The 17,895-nt window shown below is 38.1% G+C and overlaps 1 protein-coding gene across 3 annotated transcripts in view; it reads left to right on the top strand.

Moving 5' to 3' along the window:
* The first annotated feature begins 271 nt into the window (after positions 1–271).
* Positions 272–17,895, top strand: part of abcc4 (ATP-binding cassette, sub-family C (CFTR/MRP), member 4) — a 77,167-nt gene continuing 59,543 nt past the window's right edge. The window contains exons 1-5 of one of the 3 annotated variants that reach the window (XM_017482055.3): positions 272–482; positions 1,312–1,389; positions 13,061–13,181; positions 15,711–15,935; positions 16,104–16,193. In XM_017482055.3, the coding sequence (XP_017337544.1) occupies positions 1,334–1,389; positions 13,061–13,181; positions 15,711–15,935; positions 16,104–16,193 (492 nt within the window). In that variant the 5' untranslated portion in view covers positions 272–482; positions 1,312–1,333. Of the gene's footprint in view, positions 483–1,278; positions 1,390–13,060; positions 13,182–15,710; positions 15,936–15,964; positions 15,985–16,103; positions 16,194–17,895 lie in introns of those variants that run through there. The other 2 variants (XM_017482053.3, XM_047158983.2) reach the window with 2 other exon arrangements.

Here is a 17,895-nt window from a genome sequence, read left to right as displayed (position 1 = left end):
CCGTTTAGTGCTTTATAAGTTAATAAAAGTATTTTATAATAATAAAAGTATTTTATAACGTAAATGCAGCATGTGCTGTTTAAATTCACTGCCATCATACATAAACAGCGGTATCTGAGCATGCCACGGAAGTGCGGCTTCTAGATGCTGCTGCCGCGATCTGAGCCTGCGCATAGCCTACTGAGAAAGTTCCGTACTGCAGCTTTAACCAATGACTGCGTCGTCGTCATGGATAAACTGGGCGTGTACTGAACGTGACTCTTAGTAGCAGTCATCTGGTCTCTATCATGTGTATTACTGTACTGTAGTTACACAAGCGCTGAGGGTTTCCCCCGAGTGAACGGTGTAGATCTGCACTAGTAGTGCTGTGCACAGCTGAATATCAAGAAAATTAACTGCTGGTCGTTTATGGAGCCCGTGGGGAAAGATGCGAAGACTAATCCGGCTGCCTCGGCAAATATATTCTCCCAGATACTTTTCTGGTAAGTATTCTAGTACAACACCAGATGAAAGGATCTTTAACAGCTAAAACTAAATCATTCAACTCGGTTCTGCTCGAATAATCAGAACTATCTGAACTAGCGGGATTAGTTTAAGGCGATGACCGCAGTAGGCTGCAGGCTGCTTCTGTTGTAGACAGGTGGGGTAGCGCTTTGCTCCACTTTCCTCGCTTTCAGAGTCACTTTGATTTTAGCTCCTGGTGACAGTGAACTGTTTAAAATAGTTTCAGAATGAAATCATCAACTCGATGATGGATGAGGAGAGGAGAGGCAGTGATGTTCCAGCCAGACTGTGTATGAGAAGTAGCTGATGGTCTATCTGAAGTCTTAACCTTTGTGCTTTAAACACTACAAGCTCCTGACACACAGAATGCTTAAGAGTGAGGCAGAAGGACAAGTGTGTAAATTCCTATTTGAATACGCTGTTCGTAAACCAGACTTTCCTTCCGAAGGTGATTTGAGCCATGACTCGGATTTGTGTCATTAAGCTATTGTCCACGTTTGTTTTCTTTGACCGGGAATTTGAACAGCTAACTCAAACACGCCCGTTTCCTTTTGGCCTTGGTATCAAAGGCTTCCAGGGAGTACAGAGGAGTTTGTGTAGAACTAAAATTCTGAGTTAATTTCCTGTTAACCTTGGGTTTGTCTCACTTAAATTGCTTTCAGCGTGTGTTGAGTGTGTTTTCTTGCATTATATTTGTTGTGTAAGTAATATAATCCAGTAGTCTACCATATTTAGAACATAATGCTGTGTGGTCTCATTTCTCCTTTTGGGCAGTTGGTTAAATCCTCTGTTTCGCATTGGATACAGACGAAGACTTGAGGAAGATGACATGTATAAACTGCTTCCTGCTGATGGCTCCAAGAGACTGGGGGAGGAGCTGCAGTGGTATGTAAGAGACATAAGTACCACGCAAAGTTCAAAATACAGGTTTTAAGTCACCCAAGCTTTAACCATTAATGAGTATGTCTATGCATGTCTATTATTCCCAATATCTCTGTACTCTACAGTTACAATAGTGTCTGTTAAGGATCCTATATCTACTCATATATTTAACTCTTACATGTTTATATGATGCGGCAGAGTAGAGTACAGCTGATTTTCTCTGTAGTTAGTGTGTACTGAGTCACTTCTTATGTACATGTTGTATTGTGTCTCATTTTTACCGCATGGTCCCAGAGACATTTCAGATAGTTTATATCTCAATGTGTAGATGTATATGGGTGGGTTGAAAATAACATTGACTTGAGTTGAAGATAAATCACATAATAAATAGTATTCTACTATTATACTATTAGTATTCTGGACTAGACTTGTCAGTCCTTGTACAATATTGTCTTAGGGTGTACATGGTATATCCTTCTACATCTGTGAATACCATGTATACCCTTAGACAATCTTGTACAAGGACTGACAAGTCTAGTCCAGAATACTAATAGTATAATAGTAGAATACTGTTTATGTATACATGAGGGAATTGAGTACATGTACAGTCACGAGGAAAAGAGAAAGTACACCCTCCTTCAATTCTATGTTTTTTTGATAATTTCTTATTTAAATAAGAATTACTTCTATAAACAAACAAATAAGCACAGGTGATGCAAAAAACAAACAAACCCCACAACAGATTTCAAATTGTAGTAATTTTTTCCTAAAAGTAAACTGAAGATCTAAAACAAAGGGTTTTAACCTTGGACAGAATTTGCAAGGGCACCCACTCCTGGGAAAATTGGCAACTTTCTTGAAGGCTCTCCAATGACTACATTTTGAATTTTTTTTGTTGTTGTTGTCACCTGAGGTTATTTGTTTGTATGTTATTATATTATGTATTATATATTTGTTTGGTGAGGACCACACGATCATTATTTAAGCCCTAATAAATAAAAACATAAAATTGAAGGAGGGTCTACATTCTTAATCTCATGACTGTACATAGGTGGTCTCACAGGTGTCTATTTTCATACATGTACATAATGTATTGGGTAGAAAATTTAAATTCTTGTTTCATTACAGAATGAATGAAAGAAGAAGGAAATAGGGAACAGTTCAAGATTGCTTGAAAGAAAAAAATAAATAAATAAGAAATTAAAAGATGAATGTGGATGTTGTGTATTTAAAAGAATAGTAAGCCATGTCCTGCATACCATCTCTTAAAAAAGCAGTTTAATTTTTACCTAATTTTATTTCTGCTGTCTTCTGGATTTGCACTTTGCCCTGTGTTTTTATGAGCTACAGGGTTTTATGTTTGATATCCCTCTTTAATACACAACTGACTCTTCTGTGTGAAATAGAAATGGTTGTTTTTGTATGCAAATGAGTAGCCCAAATCATTTTTTTTTTTTTTTTATAAAAGGTTGTAAAAGTTCATAGGTATAGTTTTCGCAAACTTTTCAGCGGCAATACCCAGGGTCATTTTTAGGCGAACTAGTAGGTCGTCTAGGGCGCCACCATCTTGGGGGTGCTGATGAGTGCCCCAACAACCCTGGCCCGACTCACCCACTCACAAGAAAAAGAGTGAGTACCAGGGCTGTAACCTGACCTGGGCATTAGGGGCTGTAGTTCTGAAGATCTTTTTCTTTAGCCTCAAATAATTATTATTTTTTTTTTATTTACCAGTAAATGGGTTGAAATTGAAACATTGACATCCTCTCATGCTGAGCAGGAAAACAAGGTGTGTAAATGTCTATATGAGTTCCAAGTTACCTGAACATGGTCTGAACAGAGCATAAGGACAAATAACCTACTTTGCATGGCACTGTAGCAGCTAAACATGACAAACTGAGTTATTGACTCCCAAAAGAAGGAAGCGATTCTGAACAGCTGAAATAAGTCGTTAGTAATTCCAGACTTACTTCCTGCACTAACCTACATAGGTTTGTAACAAAAAGGGTCTTCTCCGGCTGCTAGCAAACAGACGGAGCTGAAACCGGTTATGGTAGTGGGCGTTTCCTTTTTGAAACACGCTGAGAGCGGTAGACCAATCACAACAGACTGGGACACCTGACCAATCAGAGCAGAGTATGCTCTTTGAAAGGAGGAGTTTAAAATGAATCTATTAGCATCCTTTGTGACACTGGGAGAAAAAGGTAATGCTGCAATTTAAATTATGAGCACATTAAAGTGTTTTTTAACATTGGATGCATATAAATCTATTTGTATGAAACCAAAATTAGGCACATTTCAAAACCATAATAGGTGCGCTTCAATAGTTGTGCTCACAGCATGTACACATCAATGGACAGCTGTTTCACTAACTCCGAACGTTTGTCCCGCTACACTGCACTCGGCAAAGGTTGCCAGTTTGAGCAGGGCGCGAGCAATTCGCTTTCTGGTCGGAACCGGTGTTCGGTGACAACCTGCCATGGGCGCAACTCTACAACACTACCTTCCCCATGGGCAGGACTGGAGTGGAACTCATTTTCAGCTCGGGAGTTTAATGCCCAAGACCAGCCCATTTTATTTAGTGGTGGAAGAACTTTGGTAAATGAAGTGACAGTTCTACTATCCCGTTATATTTATTACTGACATGTTTCAACAAGAATATAAAGATAAATAACAAATGACATATTGCGCATTGTTTTCTGCTACAAAAAGTCCAGCTGTAACACTATGAAAAAATGGTTGTTTGATTCAAACAAATAGGAAGTATTTCAGTAAGAAATATACCTTTTTGGCAGGTACCTCACGCCTCGGCATGTGACGACGGTTTGTTTATATCTCCATGGTAACAACCTGAGTACGCACACGTGTGTGTGTGTGTGAGTGTGAGAGCGAGAGAGCGAGCACGCGCAATGAGCCAAGTGACGTGAGAAAACTGCACTTTATAACGGAAATAACTGATGCACTGCTTTAAATACCGATGTAGTGTAATTCGTTACTTTCGTTATTAATCACACAATAATGTAACGTTTATTATATGAGTGGCCCACTGGGAATTCTCCTGATTCTCCTGCTGATGCACTCCCACTATGCCCATGGGCTTCAACATATTTGGAGCCCTATCAGACGAGCAGCTGCTCCATTCTGACCTCGTCCTCTGATATTTCATACAACCGCAGTTATTTATTGAACTAAAATGAAAGCTGGTCAATTTCATTTAATTGTCTCAATACTAGGGCCACAACTAACTATTCTTTTCATAATATAAATGAAGGTTTTAACTAAGTGGTGTAATTCAGAATGTCATTTTACTAGTCAGAAATGTTATGACACCTCAAATATATTTGACATGTCAGCTGTCATTACCTGTATCAGTTACATTTTTATCTTAATCAAGTCATATACAATTAGACTAGAAATACATGAAGGCCGATGTTACAATCATAACACCCATGCTGTATATTTGTAACGGTGTCACGTTCCAGTATGTGATGGAGTTGAGGACGGATGCAAGTGCAGTAAAAGCTGTTTAATAAAGAGAGACAGGCAGACAAATCCAAATCATAATACAAGAGCGTGGTCAAAACAGGCAATGGGTCAAGCGATCTACAAACAGGCATAAACTGGGCAAGGCTAGAATCCGAAATGAGAAACAAAGTCGATAAACATGAATCAAACCGAGAAACAACCACTTGGTAACGAGAATACACTCAAAATACTACGCAAAGTCCTAGTATTTGAACTAGTATCAGTATCTCTTATATACTGTGATGTGAGTGTGTGTGTGTGTGTGTGTGTGAGATTGGAAACAGGTGTGTGTGATTAGAATTCCGGAGAAGGTGTACATGTGTGGGAAGTGTAGTCCATGGTGGCCATGTTTGCAGGCCGCAGAGCAGGATGGGAAATGTAGTCACTGGTTTGCTGTGACATAATTGAAATTGTGGATTTTATTCACCGAGCAGAATCCACAAAACCCTATCCTTTTGTCCTGGCCAGGGGAAACTCCCAGCAGATCTCTCAATCATTTGTAATCAGTGGACAAGCTCTTAAAAAAGCGCACTACTTGCTAACTTTTTTTTTTTAAAAAGAAGTTTTTGTTTTCTTGTAAATATCAAATTCATTGAATACACTGTAAAACTTAAAAAAAAAAAATATATATATATATATATATATATAATATTTATAATGGGGCAGTGGAGGCTTGGTGTTTAAGGCTCCGGGTTACTGATTGGAAGGTCGGGGGTTCCAGCCCCAGCACTTCATAGCCGCCACTCTTGGGCCCTTGAGCAAGGCCCTTAACCCTCTCTGCTCCCTCTGCTTTCATCATAGTCTGAGAGTCCTTCAGGTGCCTTTTGGCAAATTCCAGGTGGGCTGTCATGTGCCTTTTACTGAGGAGTGGCTTCCATCTGGTTACTCTACCATTCAGGCCTGATTGATAGAGTTCTGCAGAGATGGTTGTTCTTCTGGAAGGTTCTCCTCTCTCCACAGAGACACGCTGGAGCTCTGTCTGAGTGACCATCGGGTTTTTGGTCACCTCCCTGACTAAGGCCCTTCTCCCCCGATCGCTCAGTTTGGCCGGGCGGCCAGCTCTAGGAAGAGTCCTGGTGGCTCCAAATTTCTTCCATTTATGGATGATGGAGGCCACTGTGCTAATTGGGACCTTCAGTGCTGCAGAAATGTTTCTGTACCCTTCCCCAGATCTGTGCCTCGATACAATCCTGTCTCAGAGGTCTACAGACAATTCCTTGGACTTCATGGCTTGGTTTGTGCTCTGACATGCATTGTTAACTGTGGGACCTTATATAGACAGGTGTGTGCCTTTCCAAATCATGTCCAATCAACTGAATTTACCACAAGTGGACTCCAATAGAGTTGTAGAAACATCTCAAAATTGAGCTCAGGTGCATCCTGTTTCCACTGATCATCCTTGAGTGTCATGGCAAAGGCTGTGAATACTTGTGCTTTTTTTGTTTTTTATTTTTAATAAATTTGCAAAAGATTTCAAACAAACTTCTTTCACGTTGTCATTATGGGGTATTGTTTGTAGAATTTTGAGGAAAATAATGAATTAAATCCATTTTGGAATAAGGCTGTAACATAACAAAATGTGGAAAAAGTGAAGCGCTGTGAATACTTTCCGGATGCACTGTATACAACACAAAATTATTCCTTTGGAACACTCAGTAGAACATGTATACATAAATAATTAACCATACTTACAGGTTGTGATACAGAGTTGCAAAATGGTCCAAATACAGTGGGTACAGCCCCATCTTTAATGAATAATCCTTTGACTTCAGCTAGATTTGAGAAGCAGCTATCAGTAACTTGAACACAACCGACTTCAACACAAGTGAAAGTCGGTGGTATCATTTTAAAATGAATTCTAACCACTGATGCTTTATGACCTTATCCTTTTGGAGTTCATGCAAAGTGGTTTTGCTTTTGAAGTGCAGAAAACAGCGTCTTTGGACTTCTAGTGACACCATGAGAGGAGTAGCAGCCTGACTCCCCTGCTCAGGGGTGAAAGGGTTAAGACAGTTAAATTTTAGTTAACTTTTGTTTTTACATTTAGGCAACTCTAACTACAGCATAGTGCAGTCCGATAGTTGCAACAACACAGTGTGTGCTTTCCCGGAGAGATTAGTCACGACTCTCCGTCTTTACTGAAGCCGATTGACAAGATGTTAGTTCAATCAGCTGGGTTTTTGTAAGGCAGTTCTTGTTTTGTTGTTGTATATAATGTTCTTCTTCTACACTATGTTTAATGCGTATCTCTATGATTCCAGTAGACGTGCAGTCGTGTAGTACGGTTCAGATGAGTCACAGGTATGTTATGTGGAAATTGAGACTTGGATTGAGATGGAAGGACAAGAATAACACTTTTACCAAACGCGTATGAGCAATCTCAACATAATCACATATAATGTCCATGGTTCGAATCATCCCATTAAAAGAAAGAAAATATATAGTTAGCTAAAGAAATTGCACTGCTCAATTGCCTTATTGCAGGAAACTCACTTGTCAGAAGCTGAACACAGAAAATTATGGAGAGAATGGGTAAACCAAGTATATAGTGCCTCCTTTGGTTAAAAAAAAAAAAAAAAAAACTAAAAAAAAAAAGGGGAGTAGCTATTTTAATTAATAAGTCAGTGGCCTTTTGCTTAAAAAATGTAATTCAGGACAAGATGGGGAGGTTTGTCATGATAGTTGGTACAATAGGAGAAGTAGAGATGTCCATTATGAATCTGTATGCCCCAAACGAATACGATCAGACCTTTTTTTAAGACATTGCAAATATCATAGCGGATAATACCAATGGCATTGCCATGGCATGATAGTGGTGGGAGAGGACTTCAATGCAGTACAAGATGGAAGTTTAGATAGAACACCAGCTGAGAAAGGATCCCAAACTAAAAAAAACCAAAACACTTAATGACATGATTTCAGAACTAGGACTGGTTGATCCATGGAGATTTAAAAACCCCAAAGGAAAGGACTTCACCTTTTTTTCTAACGTTCATAGCTGTTATTCCAGGATTGACTTCTTTGGTCTCTCCCAACAATATATGTATAAAGTACAAGACTGCCATATTGAGCCAATAACGTTGAGTGACCATGCCCCTGTCATGTTAATCATAGAGCCTGGTAAGGAAAGTTTTTTCAGATACTGAAACTAAATGTATCACTACTAACCAACACAACAGTGGTACAAGAACTAAAACAGAACTTAAAAGAATACTTTGAGTTAAATAACTATGGAGAAGTAACACCATCAATTCTATGGAAGGGAGCTAAATCAGCAATAAGAGGGAAAATGATCCAGATTGCATCAAGGCTAAAGAAAAATTTAGTAGAGCAAACGAAATTAGAAAATAAAATTAAACGATTAGAGATAGAACATAAAAGTACAGGACCACAAGCCACGCTACTAGAATTAAAGGAAACTAGGAGGGCCTTGGATAATCTCTTTACATATAAGGTGGATGAAGCATTAAGATTTTCCAGACAGAAATATTACGAGATGGCAACAGAGCCACCCGCTTGTTGGCTTTTCAACTCCGTTAAGCCCAGGCTAATCGTGTGGTTCCTAAAATTATGCACCCTTTTTTAAAAAAAATAGTATCTCATCCATATTTCAAAGGAAATTGTGGATGCCTTTGCATCTTTCTATAGAAAACTGTATGAGGAGCCAAAACCAACAACGATACGTGATAAATCTGAAACCTTTCTTGCCGGTCTACACTTACCATCACTGTCAGAAGATGAAGCATTGCAAATGACACTAAATGTTACCGAAAGTGAAATACGAGAAGTTGTAAAAAAAAATAAAAAAATAAAAAGTAACAAATCTCCAGGGACAGAGGGTCTCCCTGGAGAATTCTATAAATGTTTCATTGATGATTTAGTACCAGTACTAAGCAAAGTTTTTAATCACGCCCTTTCCAAAGAAGCCCCACCAGCTACATGGTCTGAGGCCATTGTCTCAGTGATCCATAAAGAAGGCAAAGACCTATTATTCTGTGAGGGGTATAGACCAATTAGCCTGTTATGTAATGATCAAAAAAATAATAACAGGTATCTTGGCAAAAAGATTGCAAAAAATTATAGCAAAGTTGATTAAGGCGGATCAGACAGGCTTTATCCCTGATAGACAAGGAGCCAGCAACATAAGGAGAACATTAAATATTATAACATGTGCCAAGAAAAGTAAGCAAAATTCTATGTTAATTAGCTTTGATGCACAGAAAGCATTCGACACTGTAAATTGGCAATTCCTGTATGAAACATTGGCTGCAATTCGGGTTCCACACAAAATTTGTGGATTGGGTAAAGGTTATATACACAAACCCCAAGTCACGCGTAAGGGTGAATGGATGTTGCTCTGACTTTTTCCACCTTGAGAGGGGGGTCTGCCAGGGCGATTGCCTCAGCCCTTTGCTGTTTGCCATAAATATTGAACCCTTAGCAGCACTAATAAGACAAGATGAGACTATCAACCTCAGCTGTAGTGTTTGAGGGTGGGTCAAAGTACACGTTGGGCAGGTTTTTTGTTTCCAAATTACGTATGTTAGTACAAGAAGTAAGTCTGGAATTACTAACGACTTGTTTCAGGTGTTCAGAATCAGTTCTTTCTTTGGGGAGTCAGTAACTCCATTTGTTGTGCACTTATGATTTTTGAAATTTTGAAATTCACAAACAGCTATATAACTCTCTACATAAAAGGTAATATCTGAAAAAGCAAAATAGATGCACTTTAAAACAAGTTTATCAAACAAGAGTTCACTAGTCATGGTTTACAACAAAGATTATGAATGTATATATGTAACTGTATGTATGTATGTATGTATGTATGTATGTATGTATACGATCATGTGAAGAAGAAAAAAAAGTACATCCCATGGAAATGGTTGGCTTTTTTGACATATTTGGACAAGTAAACATTTGATCATCTTTGAAACAGTTACTATTAATAAAGTTGATATACTTGAACAAAACCACAAGGAAAATATATTTTTCAATCATTTATTCAACAGAAATATCAATGTATGCTTTGTATCATTATCCTGCTGGAAGGTCCACCCACATCTCATCTTCATCATCCTGGTGGATTCATCATTCCTTCAATTACATGAAGTCTGCCAGTACCATGTGATGAAAAACAGCCCCACATCATGATGCTTCCCCTCCAAACTTCACTGTTGGTGTAGTGTTTTAAGGGTGATATGCAGTGCCATTTCTTCTCCAAACAGGATGTGTAGTATGACGGGCAAAAAGTTTAATTTTGCTCTCATCTGACCAGACTGCACTCTCCCAGTATTTCATAGGCTTGTCCAAATGAGTTGTAGCAAACTTTAAATGAGCTTCGACATGCCTTTTCTTTAGTAATGGAGTCTTGCGGGGTGAGCATGAGCAGAGGAGTGCATTGCCTGTTGTTTTCTCTGTGGTGATGGTACCTGCTGCCACCAAGCTCTTTCTGAGTGGTCCATGGCTCTTGGGCTACTCTTCTGACTATTCTTCTGACTCCCTGGTCAGAAATCTTGTGAAGAGCTCCTGTGCGTGGCCGGTTGATGGAGTGATGTTGCTTCCACTTGCGCATAATGACCAACATGGTGCTTACTGGAAGATTCAGAAGTTTTGAAATACGTCTGTATCCGATTCCATCAATATGTTTTGCAACGATAACGTTACAAAGGTCTTGGGAGAGCTCATCATGAGATGTTTCTTGTGTAACACCTTGGTAAAGAAAAGCCTTTTTATAGACCATCAATTTACTAACCCAGCTGATATTAATTTGCACAGATAGGAGGTACAATTACTTACTGGTTCAGCTGGTTCCTTGCCTTACTTTGCCTTTGAGAACTGCATTTTCTTAGTGTATTCAATACATTTTTTCCTGTGTAATTCCAATTTATTACACAACTTTATTTATGGACTTTAATATTGTTTTGGACTTTTATTGGACTTTAATACTTCATATTTCCAGATTTCTTGAGTTAATATTGATGTCTGGTGAAAAATTCATGTGATCAGCCTCATTGGAAATATATTTACTGAAAAAATGTTGAAAAAATATATTTTGGCTACTATATAGTAGGTAAGTATGCGATTTAGGACGCAGCCTATGGTTTCAAGCAGCCATCTATTTACATGTATAGCATGACAAATAATTAACTGCACTTGAGGCTTTCGTAAAATTAAAAATGAAACACCCAAAACTGTATATGGTACCATAACGAAGACCAACTGCATGTTCATAGGTGAAATTCTGGAGGGAACATCGGACGGCGTGGCATGGGGACATAATGACGTGCCATTAATCGAGCTATGTTCTATAACATGTAAAATGTAAAAGGAGTATTCTAAAAGCAACTCATGTAAACACCTTAATCAGAATATTGTCTTCTTCAGAATAAGGTCAATAATTAGTTTACTGCTGTCCACGTAAACATAGTCATTGTCCAGCCTCACCGCCTCTCTGTAGGCCGTCTTGTCATCTTAGTTGATCAGACCCACAATGGTGGTATCGTCAGCAAATTTATTTATAGTGTTGGAGCTCTGAAAAGCCACACAATCATATGTAAACAAGGAACACAGTACTGTGCTCAGAACGCTTCCCTGTGGAGTGCCAGTGTTGAGGGTCAGAGGGGAGGAGGTTTTACTGCCAATCCTCATGTGCTGGGGTCTGTTGGTGAGGAAATCCAGGATCCAGTGGCACAATGTGGCACCTAGTCCCAGATCTAGCAGCTTGTGGATCAGCTTGGTTGGAATGACGGTATTAAATTCGGAGCTATAATCCACAAATAATAGCCTCATGTAGCAGTTTTTATTGTCTAGGTGGGTCAGAGTGGTATGAAGCGTACTCAGTGGATCTGTTGTGGTGGTAGGCAAACTGCATTGGATCTGTGGTGTCTGGAATGATGTTCTTCATGTATTGCAGCAACAGCCTCTCAAACCATTTCATTGCAATGGGGGTTAATGCCACAGAGCAGTATTCATTAAGATATTCATTAAGACAACTCACTTTAGTTTTCTTTGGTACAGGAATAATGGTGGTACTTTTGAAGCACGTAAATATGTCCATAAATACAGCAGCCAGTTGCTCACTGCATGTTTTTAAAACGCAACCTGAGCTTCTGTCCGGAACAGCAGCTTTGCGAGTGTTGACTCGGTTAAATGTTTTGTCACGTCTGCTGCAGAGATGGTAAAACTAGAGTCATATAGTGCCGCAGGCACTCGCATTGGAGGGTCTTTATTTGCGAGCTCGAAAAGGGCCTCAGGGCCCTAACTCACTGTCAGCTGTAAATATCTGTGTTTGTGGTTTACAGTCCATTATAGTTTGAATCCCCTGCCACATCTGAAGCACGTTTTTAGTGCAGTTAGTCCTATTTACCTGCGACAGTCATGTTAATTGCAAAATAAACATTTTATTTTTATAGTGCTTCTGTAATAAAATCACCAATAGTGTCATTACGGTTTATACATAGTTTGTTAGAAGAAGGGTGAGAAATTAACTTCTTACCTCCTCCTCCTGAATTCAGTTTAGGTTTAACCTAAGTTTATGTCCTTAAACTGATGTGCTAATAATTACTGCGATAGAACTAGGGGTGAAATGTAGGAGTCCTGCTTTGTATCAGTGGCCTCGTGTTTCCATGTTTTGCATACATTAGATGTTTAGGGTACTTATTTCTACAGAATCTTTTCATGAGGCAAGTGGACTTCAAAGTAATTTCATTATCTGGTGTCTTCAGTGTATATAATTAGTTGAATCCCCTGTGATCATTGCAGCTAATGTCATGAGATTAATTATATATCTACCACAGAACATAATATAATGTGCAGTGGAAGTTCAGGCAGTTTGGTTTTATCATGTGATGAACAGCAGATTATTATTATTATTATTATTATTATTATTATTATTATTATTATTATTATTTTAATTAACCCAGAAGTTACTGTCACTAATTGAGAATTTATTTTCACTGTCAAGAGATCAAAAACTAATTTAGAGCACAGAACATTAAAAGTTTCTCTTTTTTTATGCAGGTAAATTTTTTAATAGCTGTAAATACAGGGAAGTGTTTGAGTTCCACCTGGTATAATGTGTCAGAAAGGGTTTGCTACATACTGTTCAAACGTAACAAGGCATAATGAGTAATGTCTAATCTCTTTTTCTCAGCTATTGGGACCATGAAGTGGAGATGGCAACTAAAGAACTCAGAACTCCTAAACTTACCAAAGCCATTATCAAGTGTTATTGGAAGTCATATACCATCTTGGGCATATTCACCCTTATTGAGGTACACAACACATTCTATCTAAGCATAAGAAAGCATAACTTTGGGCCAGTTTCCTTTAGTGTTTGGGATCAAAACTTTGCGCTAATACAGTTTTTCAACACATACGGTCAAGTCTGTAAATATTTGGGTATTGACAAAGTTATTGTTATTTTAGTTGCCTACCACAGTACATTGGAGTCGAAAATAAATGATGAATATGGGCTCAAAATGTGAATATGAGCTAGATAAAGCTCATAAAGACTTAAATAAGATAAGGGTATTTACATCCAAATCAGGTGAACAGTGTAAGAATTACAGTACTTTTTATATATTATACCCCCTCTTTTTAAGGGACCAAAAAAAATTGGACAAAATTGACATTTAAAAAAAATACTTGGTTGCAAATCCTTTGCAATCAATGACTGTCAAAGTCTGGAACCCATAGACAACAAATGCTGGGTTTATTCCTTGGTGGTTCTCTGGTAGGTCTTTACTGCAGCTGTTCTCAGTTCCTTGGGGTGTTTTGCCTTCAGTTGTGCTTTCAGCAAGTGAAATGCATGCACCATTGGATTCAGGTCAGGTGAATGAATGGACCACTGGAAAAGTCCTGTGTTGCTTTCAGAATGTGTTTGTGGTCATTGCTTGTCTGTGCTGTGAAGTGCCATTTGATGAATTTTGAAGCATATGGATGAATTTGAGCAAATAATATAGCCCTATACACTTGACAATTCATCAGCAGTCACATCATCAATAAATACAAGGGAATCTGTTTCATTGCCAGCCATACATGACCAAGCCATTTGCTTTTTCAGCCTAATGATGCATTACTTCACTGACAACTCTATGAACTATATATTGAGAGTTACAGGAACAGTAAAAGATTCCAGTTATTGTAAGATGTTTTTCTCTGTTTCCTAAAACATTGTTCTTTGTTGAGACCTGACCATCATACCCATATATGGTCCTTCCCCAAACTATTGTCGTAAAGTTTGAAGTACACAATTGTCTAGAATGTGATCTGATCTCCCAGAATACACATTAATTAATGGCTGAATGGTCACAAATTCCAACAGACATGCTCAAATCTAGAAAGCCTTCCTGGAAGAGTGGAGGTTATTATAAGAGCAAATTGAGACCTAAATCTATAATGGGATGTTCAACAATCACAGTATGGGTGTGATTGCTCAGGTGTCCACATACATTTGGCAATACAGTGTGTATAACATTAAAGTTGGAGAAAGTTTATATTGATTTCATTTAGGGATGCACCGAAATGAAAATTCTTTACCGAAGCCGAAACCGAATATAATGAAAAACTTGGCCGAATACGTTTTTTTCGCGTTTTTATTTATTTTGCCATTTTTTTCACCATTGCATAAATTAAATAGTCAAAATATGCTTTTTACTATTTTGTCTTGCTTTTCAAAGAAAAATATCAATTACAAAAACTACAATTTCAAAATATTTATTTAACACTGAACATTTTTTTTTTCCATTCCAGCAGGTATAGGCTACCAACAAGGCACAATATAACTTTAAATAAATAAAATGGTAAAATAAAAATAATTTTCATGTGGTCATCTTTGAGCCCCTTGAATAGCCTATGTTAGGCCTATAACTGACTGCTGAAAGAACGGAACACTCTGTAGCCTACAACTAAAAAGTGCATTGACAGGAGTGCAGAAAATGGTTCTATTGGGTTCTATACGGCTGATTATATTGGGGATATATACCGCTCGCGTCCCTGTACACCTCGCCTAGTATTAGAGTAGATATAGTATAGTTAGATACGTTGTTAAAGTTCTGTTCCTTTAAATAAATATGCCTTTACCTGCTTCCGTACTCTACTCCCTTACGTCTCGCAACGTGACAGAATACTCCGGAACAGAAACAATTAAACACAGTAAACAATGTCACGGTTGTCAACATCCGAAGAGCATGCGCCCGTGCACGTAGCTTGTGCATGCGCGCGCTCCCTCATCGGTCCGAGCGTGCTGCCGGAAGTGGAGGTCATGAAATTCGCGCATCTCACTCTGGTTGCTAGGCTATTTGGCGCATCATCAAACACGTCATTGTTCGGTCAAATTTATTCGGCCTTTTCACTCATTCGGTTGAACACCAAAAGTGCTTTATTTATTTATTTATTTATTTTTGCTATTTTCGGCCGAATAATTTCGGTTGCCGAACATTCGGTGCATCCTGATGAAAACCTGCAACTTTAACAGGGGTCTTTTTATGGCCAGTTGAGGAAGACCAGGAACTACATATAAAAGGTGCTGCACTGTTTACCCAATTTGGATGTAATTACCCTCAAAGAAAATAATATTTATTATTTCATTTCAACTCCAATGTACTGTGGTAGACAGCTAAAATAACAATAACTTACCTGTCAACGTGCAAATGTTTATGGACCTGACTGTATATACCAGACCAGTCATTCTGAAATTCTGACATTATTTATTTAACCAACTGTCATCAGGTGCTACAAATCATGAGTAATGGATTAAAATGGTATTGTTCTGTTTAGCACTTCTTTGTCCCTCTTTACAGGAATTTATTAAGTTGGTGCAACCAGTGTTTCTGGGCAAGCTTATTCAATACTTTGAGAACTATGATCCCAATAACATGGATGCACTGTATGAGGCCTATGGGTATGCTGCTGGGATGTCTCTCTCCACGGTGGCCCTTGCATTAATGCACCACCTTTATTTCTTCAATGTCCAGAGAGCTGGCATGAGATTTCGAATTGCCATGTGCCACATGATTTACAAAAAGGTCTGTTTTTGTACTGGGCATTTGAATCACATCATCACAGCAAAAGACAGTAATACTTTCTATTCTAAATTATTTCTCCTGTTATTGTTTTATCTGGTATATCTTATTTTATATGTTAAACATGATGCTATAAAGGAGTCTTTCAAAAAAAAAATTTTTTTCTCTCAGGCATTGTGCCTTAATAGTGTCGCTATGGGAAAGACCTCCACAGGACAGACTGTCAACCTTTTATCTAATGACGTCCACAAATTTGATGAGGTATGTAACACTGACAACTGGCATTTCTTAATTATATTAATTTGATATTTAATGCCAACTTTCTTTCCCTAGCAGGGAAAGTTCTTCTTGTTCTTCTTGTTCTTCTTCTTCTTCTTCTTCTTCTTCTTCAAAACTGATCATACGGACCAAACTGTAGGTGCTACAGACATGAAACTTGGTCAGTTGATCGTACTCCCTCCCTCTGCTTTGTGAGTGCTTCAATAATTATCAAAAAAATGTTGAGATTTGTAAACAGTCTGGCTGCTATGCCAGTCAGTTCTACGAAGGCAGAGCATAATTTACTTAAACAGCTGTAAGTAAATGCATGCCTGGTTGCACTGATTGACACAAAATGTGAAACACATGTACAGGACACGATTCTGAGGATAGGTAGGAAAATGTGCAGTGTGATCATACATAGAGGGTGGACCTAAATTCAGATAAGTCCAATCAAGGTGAAATTGGGTATATTACATCCCTGTGCTCATTAATAATTACCCAATTACCTAACAAACATGGCTACCAATGGCCAATCAGAATTCATCAGGCATTTTTACAGGGTAAACAATAAGGTATTGTCATGAAACTTTGAAAGTTTGGTCTCTCTAGGGACCCCCTAGTAACTGATGCTGTCTCATTCAATTTGGCCTTTGGGGTGTTTTTCATGTTTTTACACTTAAAAACAAACATATCTTTTCAAATAAGGTGTACAATGAATTTTTTTCACATGCTTTGATATCTTACCCCTTACTCTCTCAAATTTATGCTAAATTTGTTTAATAAGTTTTATGCAAAACCTACTTTTGAGAGCTTGTCATATGATTTTTGCTATATCTGCACAGTTTTGGTCGCACCTTACTGAACAAACTCTGAAGCTCCTTTTGGTCTATATTGCCACAAGTGTATCTGATAGGAATCAGCAGAATTCTGATTCCTCCTGCAAATTTTTGGCATATGGTTTAATTTCTTTTGACTAAAATTAAATTTTTTAAAAAAACAATTTTTTAAATTTTTGTTAAACCACTTGAGTTAAAGCTGAAAGTCCGCTTTTAATTTATCATCTTTATTGCTTCATTTCAAATCCATTGTGCTGGTGTACAGAGGTAAAATTACAAAAATTGTGTCACCGTTCAAATACACCCCCCATTCCACACACACACACACACACACACACACACACACACACACACACACACACACACACACACACACACACACACACACACACACACACACACACACACACACAGAGGGGACACAATGGCTTAGTGGTTAACATGTTTGTTTTGCTCCTCTGGGATTGGGGGTTTTAATCCCACGTCCATCCTGTGTGCATGGTGCTTGCATGTTCTTGTGCTTTGGGGTTTCCTCTGGGTGCTCTGTTTTCCTCCCCCAGTCCCAGTCATTGTAGGCTGAATGGCATTTCCAAATTGTCCGTAGTGTGTGAAATGTGTGTGCAATTGTAAAAAATAAATACTAGAATGGGGAAAAGTGATCTCTGTGACTGATTGGTTTGAGTATTTCTTTAACTGCTGATCTACTCGGATTTTCACACATAAGTCTCTAGAGTTACACAGAATGGTGTTTTGGTGCATGCTGAGAAGCTTTTCTGCTTACCATATATATATATATATATATATATATATATATATATATATATATATATATATATATATATATATATATATATATATATATATAT

The sequence above is a fragment of the Ictalurus punctatus genome, chromosome 12 (genome assembly GCF_001660625.3).
Source record: "Ictalurus punctatus breed USDA103 chromosome 12, Coco_2.0, whole genome shotgun sequence".
Classification (NCBI taxonomy): Eukaryota; Metazoa; Chordata; class Actinopteri; order Siluriformes; family Ictaluridae; genus Ictalurus; species Ictalurus punctatus.
Note: the sequence above shows the minus strand (reverse complement) of the source record. Positions and strands in the feature narration are given on the sequence as shown.